This window comes from Elephantulus edwardii, unplaced genomic scaffold (assembly GCF_000299155.1).
Source record: "Elephantulus edwardii isolate Elephantulus edwardi_28Jun2011 unplaced genomic scaffold, EleEdw1.0 scaffold00045, whole genome shotgun sequence".
Classification (NCBI taxonomy): domain Eukaryota; kingdom Metazoa; phylum Chordata; class Mammalia; order Macroscelidea; family Macroscelididae; genus Elephantulus; species Elephantulus edwardii.
In genome coordinates, this window is record NW_006399795.1 from 1,476,585 (window position 1) to 1,491,192 (window position 14,608).

The 14,608-nt window shown below is 46.2% G+C and overlaps 1 protein-coding gene across 1 annotated transcript in view; it reads right to left on the reverse strand.

Moving 5' to 3' along the window:
* Window positions 1-13,366: 13,366 nt before the first annotated feature.
* PTCHD2 (patched domain containing 2) overlaps window positions 13,367-14,608 on the reverse strand; it is a 33,147-nt gene continuing 31,905 nt past the window's right edge. The window contains exon 20 of the mRNA XM_006885755.1: window positions 13,367-13,729. Coding sequence (XP_006885817.1) covers window positions 13,367-13,729 — 363 coding nt within the window. The remainder of the gene's footprint in view (window positions 13,730-14,608) is intronic.

The window sequence follows — 14,608 nt, forward strand, 5'->3', positions numbered from 1 at the left end:
TGCTCTGGGCATCTACAGCGGCCAAAATGTTGCATAACAAACCTCCCCCAAACTCCGTGGTTCTCTGGGGTGAGCTGTTATGGTTGTTAACTGCTGTAGCGTCAACTCTGACTCCTAAAGACCCTATGAACAATGGATCTGAAGCCTGCAAGTGCAAACCAGCGTGCTCCTTAGAGGCAAGAATGGCGACACTCTCACGTATTGGGGGCGTGTTGTTAGAAAGGGCCATCATGCTGGGAAATGAAGTCAGTGAAAGACAGGAAGATGTCAGCGAGATGCATCAGCACGGTGACCGCAGCAATGGTGTATTAGGGGTGAGCTAAAAGTCAGCTAATCTCATTGGAGATTGAGCTGTCTGTTTCCTGTGTCTTTCAAGCTCTGTGTGTGGGGTGCACAGTGGGGCTTCTAGCACATAATGTACCCAAGGTGAGGCAGAAGTACAGAAAGCCAAAAACTTTGGCCAAACTTACTTCACTCTTGCTGACATCCAAGGGCCAAAGCAAAAGGCCTGGCCAGACTCAGTATATCCATGGGACAATATTTCCTGCCTGTGGCTGGAGAGGTGGGGTAGGGATCTGATCCTGCTTGTTGATGTGCCTTGACATTCCAAGCACATAAAGGTTATCCTAAGTTGGGAGGAATCTATTTTGTAACAGTGATGATGATCATGATAATAGTTTGTCAAGTATCACCATTGCCAGGCTCTTGGATAAATGATACTGTCTCATTTAAAACATGGCAATCTCATGCTTAATAGCTTGGGACCCCATCCTGTCCTGCACCAGTCTTATTGTCTCCAACAGACCTATGCCCATTACCCTGGTTACTGTGTCAATCCATCTCATCCAGGGTCTTCTCCTTCTGTGCTGACCCTCCACCCTTCCAAGCATGATATCCTTCTCCAAAGACCATCCCTCCTGGCCACCTGCATGAAGTATATGAGACAGAGTTTGAGAATCCTTGCCTCTAAGGAGCAGTTTAATTTTATCCTCTCCAGGACAGACCTGTTTGTTCTCTTGGCGATTCATGGTATGTTCAATATGCTTCTCTAGCACCACAACTCAAAGGCATCGATTCTTCTTCTGTCATCCTTAGTCATTGTCCAGCCCGCTGATGCATGACAAGTAATTGCAAAGACCATGGCCTGGATCAGGCGCATCTTAGACCCTGGACTGACATCGTTGCTCTTTAACATTTTGGAGAGGTTCCTGATAGCAACTTTCCATAATGCAAGTCTTTTGATTTCCTTACGATTGGTGCCAAGAGTGTTAATTGCTGAACCAAGCAAGCTGAAATTACTAACCATCTCAATCTCTTCTCCATCCATCGTGGTGAATTGGACATGAGGTCACTATGAGTTGTAGGCAACTCGATCGCACACAACAGCAAAACAACAACAGCTAGTAAGATGTGTATCAAAGTCCAAAGGGGGAAGGGCAGGGAGGAGGTGGGCTGAAGGTGAGGAGGAGGAGGAGATATCTCAAGGTTACGGAGTTTGATGAGAAGAGCAAAGGAGTGAAGGGATTGGGAAAGATCTAGTGGGGACCTGAAAAGGTGGGGTAATGTGGACATGGATTAATTTTATAAAACACAGTGTATGAAAAAACCCCAAAGCAACACAATATATGGAAATGATAATTCAAAACATGATGTGATTGGAGAAATAAGTGAAACATGATGTATGTAAATGAAACACAAGTTATATGACTTTTGGGTTTCTTTTTTTATTAATTTTAATGAAAGTTTACAGAGACTTAGGGTCTCCAGTCATTCACTTTTATCCCTGTCCACCCTCTGTCATTGTTATGCAATCCTCCCCCTCAAGTCCACTCCACTGTGCAGCCTTCATTCTGAACCCGTCATGACAATAATACCTAACCCTACATCCCTTTTAAATAGTTCTCTCCCTCAACTGTTTCAATGCAGTATACATCATTCCTCCCCTCCTTCTCTGTCTTCCCTCAACCCCGATGTCAGTCCCCTTTTATAACAGTGGCCCTATGCAATATTTGTCCTTTGGTGGCTGAGATATTTCACTCAGCATAATATCTTCCAGGATCACCCATTTTGTATAATATTGCACGCATTCCTTGTTTTTCAATGCTGTATAGTATTCCATTGTGTGAATATACCAGAGCTTCTCTGTCCGTTCATTTGTTGATGGGCACTTGGGTTGTTTCCAGCTCTTTGCTATTGCAAACAAAGCCGCAATAAACATGGGTGTATTGCAAACCAATATAAAATTTAAAAAAGAAATTTAAAGAGTTGCAAACACCCACAGCAATCATGTACAATAGACATTACTGGATTTAGTAGATGAAGAAACAGTTTAAGAAAGGACAAGTGGCGGGCCCAAATTCCCACAGCCAGTGGAGGTGAAAGAGGCAGTGGCAGTTCAGTGGTGGGAGGACCAGGTTTTCTTCTCGGCCAATGGACCTCGTAGGCCATGACTACTTGCTTGCCTGGGGAGTTTTGCACTTTGCTGTGATGCTGAATAAGTTGCAGCAAATCTCCCAGATTAAGATGAATGGACTGGAAAGTAAGGTCTGACAATCTGCTTCTGAAAATCAGCTGATAAAAATCCTGTGGAACACAATGTTCTTCTCTGGAACTGAGGGTGAGGATAGCGCAGGACAGGGCTGTGCTTTGCTCCCTTGGGCACAGGGTCACTGCAAGTAGGCGGAGACTCCATGGCAGCAAACAATAACAGTGAAGGCAGAATGAGGATGCAAGTACCAATTTCAGAGGTGTCAAATCAGGATAGCTGCAAAGCTGACTCCAGCAGCTTTCTGCTACCCCTTGCCTTCTGCCTGAAGGCAGGCAGAATAAGCAGAACCAGGCAACTTTATATTCCCTTACTGCAAAGGTTTTGGTTGGAATTTCCTGGCTCCAGAGCACCTGACTGTCCCACACCCCTGCTCACAGTCAGTCAGGGAGGCCGGCTGGGGCCCCATCATCTCTTGGCAGGGCCTGGGGCTCAGATGACTCTAGCTAACGTTTGTTGATGACTTTAGGTGGGGCATTCTCTCCTTTTGTCCTTCCTCCCAGATTTCTCTATCTGTAGTTCTGTCTGCCTCTAGCCCAGTAGTCAGAAGAATCTTTCTAAGGAGCAAATGAAAACTATGTCTCTCTTTTACCTAAACAAAAAACCAATACATTCCTTTAATAAAAAAGAAAATCCAAGAGTGTAAAGGCATTGATAAAATGTCTTCTCCTGCTGCTTCCTGCCATCTGTCCAATATTCCCTACCCTCCAGAGGTAACCACTTGCTAAGTTTGTGGTGGTGTAGTGCTGACCCAAAGGAGATACCTCTCAAATATACCAGTGGCTCCTTGGAACAAAAATGGGCAACCTCCTCCCGTGTGACTTACAATCTCCTGAAAAAATACTAAAAAGTTAGCTATGAGTTGGTTCTGTCTCAATTACAATGGGTTTGAGGGTTTTTAAGTATTTCCTTAAAAGACATTTTTATGCACATACCAGCACAATTGAATATATGTATTTCTTTATATGGCTATTGTCTTGTTATCTGTCTTCCAGTTGGAACCGACTCACAGCTGACCCTCAAGCAGGCTTTAAGAGGTTGTAAAATTATACAGGCACTTGCCTTTCTTTCTCTTGAGGAGCAGTTTGTGAACTTGAACTTTGTGTGTTTGTGTTGGCAGTGCAACTCCTAACGGTGGCCACCAGAGCTCCCTATTCATATATATGCTTATTGTTTTTTAAACATAAGGAAGCATACTTTACACACTCCTTTTAAACTCCTTTTTTTCTTTGTCGCATACCTTGGCAATTTTTCTATATGAGCACACGAAACTCTCCTCTTTTTTTTTTTTTAAACTCTCCTCTTCATTCTTTATCTGCTTGTCTGAATGCCTCAAAAACTCAAACTCATTGCTATTGAGTTGGAACAGATTCATAGCTGACATGCCAGAGAGTCTTTGAGGCTGTAAATCACACAGAAGGAGATTGCCCATCTTTCTCCCATGGAGCCGGTAGTGTATATGAACTGCCAGAGAGGAGCTGCCTTTGGTTGGAATCATTATTCATTTCATCAGTACTGAGGGATATTCGGCTATTTCAATCCAGGCTCCTGGGCAAACTCCTACACTTTGTCAGTGCAAATTTCTCTGCAGGACCAAGTCTCAGAAGTAGAATCGTGGAGTTGTGCTGTACTAATTTTGATGCCTTTGTTCTTAAGCTATTATTAAATTAATTCCAACTCAAAGGCCTCATGCACAACGGAATGAAGTGCTGTGGGAATCCTAGACCATTCCCATGATCAGTAGGCTACCAGAACACTATAAGCTGTAAGGATTACAGGTTGATCTTTGGGAATGGATAGCCAGGCCTTTCTTAGTGTGGAAGCCCTGGAGAGATCTCGGCATCATGGTGACACTCAAGCCTCAGCTGACAGACAGGTGGTAGCTGTGCTGCACTTGCTCCCTCCCCTGCCGCCAGAAAGGCAGGGGCTGGAAATCAAACTCAGGTCTCCTGGTGAGGAAGCCAGAATTGTATTACATGAGTCACCAATGCCCCATGTAATTTCAATAATTACTGCCACGATGCCCTCCATGAGGGTAATTTGAACCAGTGTGCACTCCCTTGAACCGGTGTACACTCCCACCAGCAAAATGCCTGGTTCCTCAAGGCTTTGCCTGCAGACTATGTTACCCAATTCGGGGAACTGTAGCAGTTAGATAAGCATAAAAATGAAAGCAGAAGAAATGGACTTGAGTAGGGAGATATATTACAGGTGAGAGAAACCAGGGCATGGGAAACCCAAAAGGGGACTTAGACTGAGGGAGAGAGAGGATGAGGCTTTTTTGTTTGAGAACTTGAGCGCCTCCTGGAGGCTCATTCTACTCACTGTTGCATCCTGACCCCAATGGAGTAGGGCTTAGCGGAGGCCCTAGGTTCTGGTGCCCCACCCAAGCTTGTTGTGTCCACCCAGGGGCCTTTCTGCCAGACGTGGATATATCTCCTAAAGCTCACATTTTACAGAGCTTCTTTAAGCCTGTGGAGTCACTGAAAGATTTAAAGAATTAAGTGCTCAATTACTAGCTAAAGATTGGTGGTTTGAACCCAGTCATCACAAGGTGGCTTGGAAGACAGACCTGGCTATCAACAGGCAGAAGGTCACAGCCTTGAAAACCCCATAGACCACAGTTCTGCTTTGCCCACATAGGGGCGGCCAGGAGTTAATAGTGACTCAACAATTACACCTGTGAGTCTTGACTAATGTTGAGTCAGTTCTGCTCAGAGTCTGCCGGACTGCACTGTAGGTTCCAGAAAGAAAAAGAGGTTTAGTTCTTCCTTGGCAGTGTTTTTGTTTTTAGACCCCATTTTTCTCTTTCAGACTCCTACTTGTAATTGTGCATTGGGGCAATTATTTTAGTAAAGTCCTTTCCCCCATCATCCTTGGGTGGTGCAAAGGGTTAACTTACACGCCTGACAACCAAAGATTAGGAGGTTAGAGACCATAAGAGGCACCTCAAGAGAAAGCCCTGACTTCCAACCAGAAAAAGCCCTGGACCAGATGGTTTTATTGGTGAATTTTATCAAACCTTCAGAGAAGAGCCATCATCAATTCTTCATAAAATATTTCCGAAAATAGAAAAAGATGGAATTCTCCCAGATTCATTCTATCAAGTAAACATGTCACTAATACCAAACTCAGGTAAAGACATCACCAAAATAGAAAACTATAGACCATTATCTCTTAAAAATGTAGATGCAAAAATCCTCAATAAAATTCTGGCCAATAGAATTCAACAATACATTTTTAAAAAATCATCATAAACAAGTAGGATTCATAATTTGGTATACAAAGAATGTTTATTTGTGCTTTATTGACTATGCAAAGGCATTTGACTGTGTGGATCATGACAAGTTGTGGCTGACGAAAAGAATGGGAATCCCAGAGTATTTGATTATGCTCACACGGAACCTATACTTGGAGTTGTTGTGCAAACGGAGAAAGGGAGCACTGCGTGGTTAGGAATTGGGAAGGGAGTGTGTCAGGGATGTATTCTCTTCATACCTGTTCAGTCTGTATGCTGAGCAAATTATCCGAGAAACTGGACTCTGTGAAGAGTAACGTGGCATCAGGATTGGAGGGAGACTCATTAATACCTGCGTTATGCAGACAACACAACCTTGACTGATGAAAGTGAGGAGGATTTGAAACACTTGTTGCAGAAGATCAAGGAATGCAGCTTTCAGTATGGATTGCATCTCAATATCAAGAAAACAAAGATTCTTACCACTGCACCAAGGCAGTGTCAAGATGAATGGAGAGGAGATTGAAACTGCCAATAGCTTCATCTTCCTTGGATCCACTATTAATACCCTTGGTATGAGCAGTCAGGAAATAAGGAGACACGTTGCACTGGGAAAATCTGCAGTTAGAGATCTTTTCCAAATTATTGAGAAGTAGTGATGTCTGTCAGTTTGAGGACTAAGGTGCATCTGATTCAGACCATAGTCTTTCAAATTGCTAGCTATGCATTCAAGACCTGGAAAATGAATAAGAATGAGAGAAAAAAGAATTGATGTTTTTGAGCTGTGATGTTGGAGAAGAGCATTAAACATCCCATTGATGGCCAAGAGAACAAACAGATATGCCTTGGAGAGGGTGCAACCAGAGTGCTCTCTGGAGGCAAGAATGATGAGGCTTTGCCTCATGCTGCTAGGAGGGGCTATTCCTCAGAGAGGGACATGATGTTGGGAAGGGTGGAGGGTCAGTGAAGGAGAGGAAGACCTTCAACCAGGTGGGCTCTTGTGTATCAGGACGTGTGAAGATGGCACAGGATAGGACTGGGTTCAGATCTTTTGTTTATAAGGTCACTACAAATTGTATTCAAGTTGATGGTAACTAACAACAACAAGAAGAAAGATGGTTCAACCTAAGAAAATCAGTTAGTGTAATTTATCACATTGACAAAGCAAAGAACAAGAACCAAATGATCCTATCAATTGATGCAGAAAAGACCTTTGACAAAATCCAGTATGCTTCCTGACACTCAACAAAATAGGTATGGGGGGGGGGGGGAATGTCCTCACCATAGTGAAAAATACATATATAAAACCAAGAACCAACACTGTTCTCAATAGAGAGAGATTAAAGATATTCCCTTTGAGAACAGGAACTAGGTAATGATGCCCACTATCACCTCTTCTATTTAATATTGTATTGAAAGTCTCAGCAAAAACAATAAGGTAAGACAAGGAAATAAGAGGTATCCAAACTGGCAAAGAGGAGGTATAATGATCTCCACATGCAGATGGCATGATAATATACATAGAAAACCTTAAAAAGTCGGTGAGAAACCTCTTAGACACAGTCAACCAATTCAGCAAAGTAACAGGATATAAGATCAACATACAAAAAATCAGTTACAAAAAAAAAAAATCAGTTACATTTCTCTACAATGAGAAGAAGAACATAGAAATGGAGCTAAGAAAAAAAAAATACCAATTCCAATAGCTAATCACAAGATTAAATACTTGGGAACAAATCTAACTAGAGACACAAAATACCTATACAAAGAAAATGATAAAACATTACTATAAGAAACAAAAAACGACCTAGAGAAATGGAGAGATACACCATGCTCATGGATAGGAAGATATAGTATTGTGGAAAATGACAATTCTATCAAGGACAATGTACAAGTTCAGTGAAATCCCAATCAGGTATCAATTCCAGTCTTCAATGAGATGGAAATGACAATTTCCAGTTTTATCTGGAATGGAAAGAGATCCCGAATAAACAAAGCACTACTGAAAAAAAGAAATAAGATAGGAGGCACCACAGTCCTTGTTCTCAAGTTCTACTACACAGCTGTGGTGGTCAAGACAGCATGGTACTAGTACAGAGACAAACACATAGATCAATGGAATAGCATTGAGAACCCAGAAATCAGCTCATTTACCTATAGTCAATAGATTTTGACAAGGAGAAAAAGTAGGGAAATGCCTCATTAACTAATGCTGTTGTTGTTATGTGCCATCAAGTCGCTTTCAACTCATAGCGACCCTATGTACAAGAGCCCTAAATGCCATTCTATCCTGTGCCAACCATGCCATCTCAAGCATACTTAATCATTCCCAGCACTCCACTCACAGAATCTACCCATCTCATCGTGGGTCTTCCTCTCCTGCGCCGCCCCTCCACTCTCCCAAACATGATGTGCCTCTCCAAGGACCAGTCCCTCCTTGCAACATGCCCAAAGTATGTCAGACGAAGTTTCAGAATCCTTGACTCCAAGGAGCACTCTGGCTTCACCCTGTCCAGGACAAACCTGTTTGTTCTCCTAGCAGTCCATAATAGTGTTGGCAAAATTAGAAAAACATTTACAGAAAACTTAAGCAAGATCCACACCTAAAACTAGACACAAAAACAAACTCAAGGTGGATCAGGGACCTAGGAGTAAAACCAAAGACTATAAAATTCATCAGAGAAAGACTAGAAGCAACTCTAGAAGCCCTAATCCACAGTATGAACAAACTTCTAAGCATAATTAAAAACATACAACCAGGAGAGAATAAAATAGGTGAATGGGACCATCTAAGAATCAAATTCCTATGCGCATCCAGAAACTTCTCTAACAGGGTAAAAAGGGAAGCCACAGACTGGGAAAAAAGGATTTGTCAATGGCATATCTGATAAGAGACTCTGATCTAAAATTTATAGAATACTCTAGCACCTCAACAAGAAAAACTGGCACAAAATTGGCACAGGACATGAATGTCTTTCCCAAAGAAGACATTCAGATGGCAAACAAACACATGAAGAAATGTTCAAAATCCCTAGCTAGAGGGATCCCTAGCTAGCATGTCAAAACAACTATGAGCTATCATCTTACCCCAGTAACAATAGGAAAGTTCAACAGGGCAGCAAACAACAAATGCTAGTGAGATTGTTGAGAGATTGGAACTCTTATTCACTGCTAATGGGAATATAAAATGGTATAACAATTATGGAAGGTGATCTGATGCTTTCTCAAAAAATTGGAAAGAGAAATACAATCTGACCCGGCAATCACACTACTGGGAATATATCTGAAAGAAACTAGAGCCGCGACGCTAAAAGATGTATGCACACCCGTGTTTATTGCTGCAGTATTCACAGTAGCAAAGAGATGGAAGCAAGCCAAGTGCCCATCAACAGACGAATGGATTTTTTTAGAACAACTTCTGTGATACATTCACTCAGTGGAATATTGCACAGGATTGAAAACAATGAAGTTGTAAAACATTATACAACATGGGTAAGCCTGGAGGACATTATGCTGAGTAAAATATCTCTGAAATGAAAGGATAAATACGACATAAGACCACTGTAATAAAATAAAACGGATATGGGTAAGTTGGGGGAGGATAGGAAAAGAGTGGATAGATAGTAAACACCGCATTAGAGGAGGGAAGGACTATCTAAAAGGAACAAAAGATTAGAATAAATATATGAGAACAATCCGGAATAAGAGGTTACATTACAAAGCAGACTGGGTGAAGGGGAAGGAAGAGGAGAGAGGAAATACAAAAACATGAATGAATAGAAAAAGAGAGAGAGAGCTCGCATGAAAGAAACCCTGGCAATCTGAAAAAATCAGCCACTGGAAATAGTGTGGAGCACCATTCCATTCTTCCATGCATGGGCACATCATGAGTTAGAAGTTAGATGCAATAGCAATTGTAGATTTGTTTATGGTTTAGTATGTTCTTCATCTAGGCTGTCCGGCCCATGACATCAGGGTCAGGATCTTTTTTTGTGTGTCCCTTTGTACCACAGAGGACTACATCAGAGGCAGGCATATGGCAGATGCTCAATAAGCAATTGCTGTTTTGATTCTAAAATTGTCAGTGACTTGCTTGAAGTCATGCAGGCAGAGGTAGAGCTAAGATTCGGACACCAGGCTCTCTCAGCATTACTTCTAGAGGACTCGGGAGAGAGTATGTGAGGGTCTTTCTCCTCAGAGTAGCATGCAGGTGGGTGACTGCAGTGGCGGGAGAATCCTGGCCCCTGCTTGTCTGGAGCTGGCTGCTTCTGCAAGTCAAATCTGTTTGCATGTTAAGTAGACAGTATGGACACAGAGGCCCGTCCTTGGGTGGGAATCCCAGCTCTATCACTCACATACTGTGACCTCAGGTCAGATACTTCATGTGCTTGGACTTCTGGTTCTTTAGCAGTGAAACGGAATAAACATACCCTTAGCTGTGGGATGTTGTGAGGGTTCCTGGGGTCTATGTAGAGAGGACATGGACACGTGAGGCACGAGGAAGGGGGAGAGAGAAGCAGGGATCAGGAAAGCCTGGCGAGTGGCAAGTCTCTCTCAAGCTCCCCGGGGTCCTCTGCTTCTCCCTGGAATAATGCCTGCCACTTTGTTGCACCAGATGCCTGCACCTCCTTGCAGACTTGGGTTAAATTGCTGTGCCCCAATTAATAAAGAGCATCTCATTAACTCAGGGCAGCAGCTCATTAAGACGGTGAGCTATGCATCAGTGGCAAGTGTATGTCAAGGTTCTTTTCCTGGGAGTTAGTGTCTCTGGGATCCTGTGGTGTCAGAATGCACTCACGAGGTATTATTCATAGGCAGGTAGTCATCCTCACTGGGGTCCAAATTTCTCCAATTTGCCCACACCCTACCCCAGGCTGGGAAGCCGTACCACCTGGGAGTGAATGCACTGGCCCTGTGCGGGAACTCAAGGGAGGACAGTTCCTTTGAGGAAGACAAAACACATATGCTTTGGAATACATCCACAGAGGGGGAGCCTGGAGAGTAACCCTGGAAGGCCTGTGAAGTCATGTGATGTGGGGATTCCTGTCTCTCCCCTGTGCCCTGAAGTGCTCACCTAGAAAATGGGAACCCAAGCTGAGAGTGTCATGAGGGTCAACAAGAGGCTCATGATGTGATGTGCATGTGACAGTGTCACCAAGGCTCTGGTCCACCCCTCTTATTTCTCGCCTTCACTCGCCCAACACCCCACAGTCATCTGACCAGACAGGAGCCGGGGTGCGACAGGGGGTTAATTTTTAAAAGCCATGAAGTGGGCTAAGTGAGGGTTTCTTGACCAGCGGGCATGATTAGGACTATATGTAAACTACATGCAAATAAGTTCACGTCAACATCAAAATCAGGGCTTAAGCTAGGGACTGAGAGGTGTATAGTTTGGAAGCAACTTTTGGTAGTTTGTCAATTGCTCCCTCTCTTCCATCATCTTGTCTAGGTCCTCTTGAAGTAGTGCTGGGTTTGGAGCTGATGAAGATGTACTCCCAATAGGAGGGCCCTGGGTCAGATGCCAGCTTGAGATCTATTGGCATTTCTGTGTGGCATCACCCCCTCATTCCCCAAACCCATGACCACAGCCCTCAGTTGGTGGGGAGGGTTCAGCCTTCAGGAAAGGCCAATAGGAAAGTGCTTTTGTGTGACTCAATGCAAATACAAGGGCTTCATTGCAGGTGTTCCAAGATCAGACTTCTCTCTCCACATGACCACTGTGTGGACCCCTATCACCATCATCTAACGATGGCTGCACAAGCTTCATGCTGTTATGTGCTATTGAGTCAGCTAGGACTGACAGTGACTACACAACAGCTCTGAACCCTGTTCTCTCCTGAGCCAATCTGTCAGACACTCTTACCCACATTGCCCCAGTTACTGTGTCAATCCATCTCATCCGGGGTCTTCCTCTCCTGCACCGGCCCTCCACCTTGCCAAGCATGATGTCCTTCTCCAAGGACTGCTTCCTCCTGGCACAACCTTCATAGCTGAGGGTAAACTCTGTGCCTCGAGGACCAACTGGCTGCCGAGTTCAAAGCCTGGTTCCCCTGTGTGACCTCAGCAAGTCCCTTCATCTCTCAGACTTGAATACCTTTTATTTCCTCACATGTAAACTGGGGATGATCGTACCTGCCCCTCAAGGTAAAGGAACTCTCGGTTATGTGCTGGACTTGAAGAGTGTCTGCCCCTGAAATACTGCTTGTCTGGCTTCATTAACTGCTCGATGCCCGTCTTCCCCACAGATGGGAAGTGCAGCGGTCTGACAGTCTATCAACATTCACTGACCATGTGAACTAGAGGCAGTGTTTCCAAGTCAGCCCCGCATCCCAGCCACCATCCAACACTTGCAGATGATGAGGGGAGCTGGCCTGGAGACCACCAGTAACTTCTCTCCCACTCTCCAGGCCCTTCCAGCCTGCATTTAGTCCAACAGATGCGAGGGGCCTTGTCTGCCCCTAAGAGGAGGGCTCAGTGCCCAGGCCATCAGGCACACTGGAAAAACTCAGGGACACCATCCCCCCTTAAGTCAGAGGGCTCCTTAAAGGAAGGAGACTCTCTGACCTGCTCCCAGTGTGACCCCAGAAGCGGACTTTGGTGCCTCCACCCCCTTTTCCTTCTGGGTCTAGCTCTACCCTGTGTCAGGTTCTGGCTGGGCGCGCGCACTCAGTTACCACAATCTGAAAGAATATGATGGAGCCGGTCATGTTTCAAATGCTCGTGTTAATGGCGGTGGTCTGCAGTTTCACTTCACTTGAATAGGAATCATTTACTGCAAGCGGGAGTTGGGCACAGCCAGCTCCTCCAAAGGGTGGTCTTTCTTAACATAAACCACCTCTGGTGGGGAGACAGGGGCTAAGATGTGAGGACAGCTGTGCTGGGGTCCCATAGTCACAGAAAGGGCCACAGAGGAGGCCCTGAGGCTGGGGCCAGCGGAGGGCGTGCAGAACTCCAAGATGGAGTCCTGGGCAGGACCAGCAGGGCTGGGGAAAACCACAGAGTGACCCAGCATGGGCCAATGTCAAGCTGAGAGGTGGGTGGGAGGTGGTGAGGGGGACGAGGCCCCTGCCCTTGAAGCCCTGTGCTCTTCCTGCCAAGTCCTGGAGGGAGAAGTGGGGCGTGGGAGGCAGCTCTGGCTTGCACACAGAAGCCCTGACTCTGCCACTAAGCCAGCGATAGGCCAGTCGATCACTTTGCTCTTGGTGCCTCAATTTCCACATCTGCAGAAGGGGTGGCCCTGTAACAGCCACAGTAGACAGCTGCTGGGGGCACGGAGGCAGTGAGTGCTTTGAAAAGAGGAAGGTTCTACAAAAATGGCCTGGCCCCGATGACGATCGGAGGGTAGAAGGAGGGCTAGTCCAGTGTGGGGGATTTGGGGCGATGGCTGGCTTTACCACCCAGCTCTGTCTCAGCACTGTGATGCAGGCAGTGTGTGCTCGCCTGGCATGGCCACAGCTCCCACGCTGGGCCACAGGGTGCCTCCCGGCCCAGGCCTGGGAACAGAACTAGCTAGGGCCTGAGGGCAGCATCTCCTCTGCCTCTGGCTGGACCACAGGTGTGCAAGAGTCAGGCCCGGCGCAGGGCTATAGGGAGGCCCCGCTGGGCAGTGGGATCTTGTAACCGTTGCGGAGGAGCACAAGGCAGGTGCCCAGTCCCAGGGCGGCCGCCAGCAGCACTGCGCCCAGGGCTTTGAGGAAGGAAGTCCTGGTGCGGGTGAAGGAGCCGGGCGCCATGATGGCGAGCAGCGCGGTGCTGACGGTGAGCGTGTAGAGGATGGAGACGCCTGTGTTGAGCGCGACGATCTTGCCAAATTTGGCAAATGGGGCGATGATGCAGAAGAACAAGGGCACCGTGGCGATGACCGTGGTGAGGGCGCTGGAGACGATGGCCACTCCCACGTGCCGCACAGCCTCCAGGGTCCGCCACTGGCGCTGCGAGGGGAGTTCCTGGGGGTGGGGAGAGAAGGTGAGAACAGAAGCTGGGGACCCAGAACCTGGCTTGTTGGTGGGATCCCGGCCCTGCCTCGAACATGGCCTCTTGGGGAGCACATACTCCAATCAAAGCCAACTCTGCCTTGAGGTCTGACTCCTGGAGTAACACCTGCTGCAGATGGTTGGCATGAAGACCGAAGAGATGCACAGGTGTGTACAGTGCCAGTCAGGGCCGACTCACTGGTGCAGGGGAAGGACGCTGACCTTCTGCGTCGGACCCAAACCCTCACCGGTCACCTTGTAGTCGAGCCGACTCTGACTCATGACAATGCAGCAGGGGATTCCTGAGGCCGGAAACCTCAGTGGGACAGGCTGTGTGCCGTCCTCCCACCGAGCAGCCGAGTCAAACCAGTTAGCATCCTGGTCTGAAGTGATCTGACGCTGTTCTCTTGACCAAAAGCAACTAACCATGGAACTGATTCGAGTTTGACATCATGAATGTCTTCACGTCAACGCAACTCCGAACTCACTCTCAACTCACTGCCATCAACTCTGAACCAACTCACAGCTGACCTTCCAGGGGCTTTTCAGAGGCTGTTCATCAAATGAGAGACTGTCCAGCGTTCTCTTGTGGAGAGCTGGAGGATTCAAACTGCCAAAGAGATCTTGTCTTTGGGTTAGTAGCACAACTCCATAAGGACTACGCCAGCAGAGTGCACTAAGGGGGATAAAAAAGACCCCGGCCTTACTAGACCAAAGGCTGGCTTGGGCACCGAGTATTTACATCCTTAGGAGTTTCCAGTGGTGCCAGACAGCTAAGCATTTGACCAGTAGCTCAAAGGCTGGCAGCTTGACTCTGTCCTGAGGCACCTTGGAATAAAGCCTTTGTGGTCT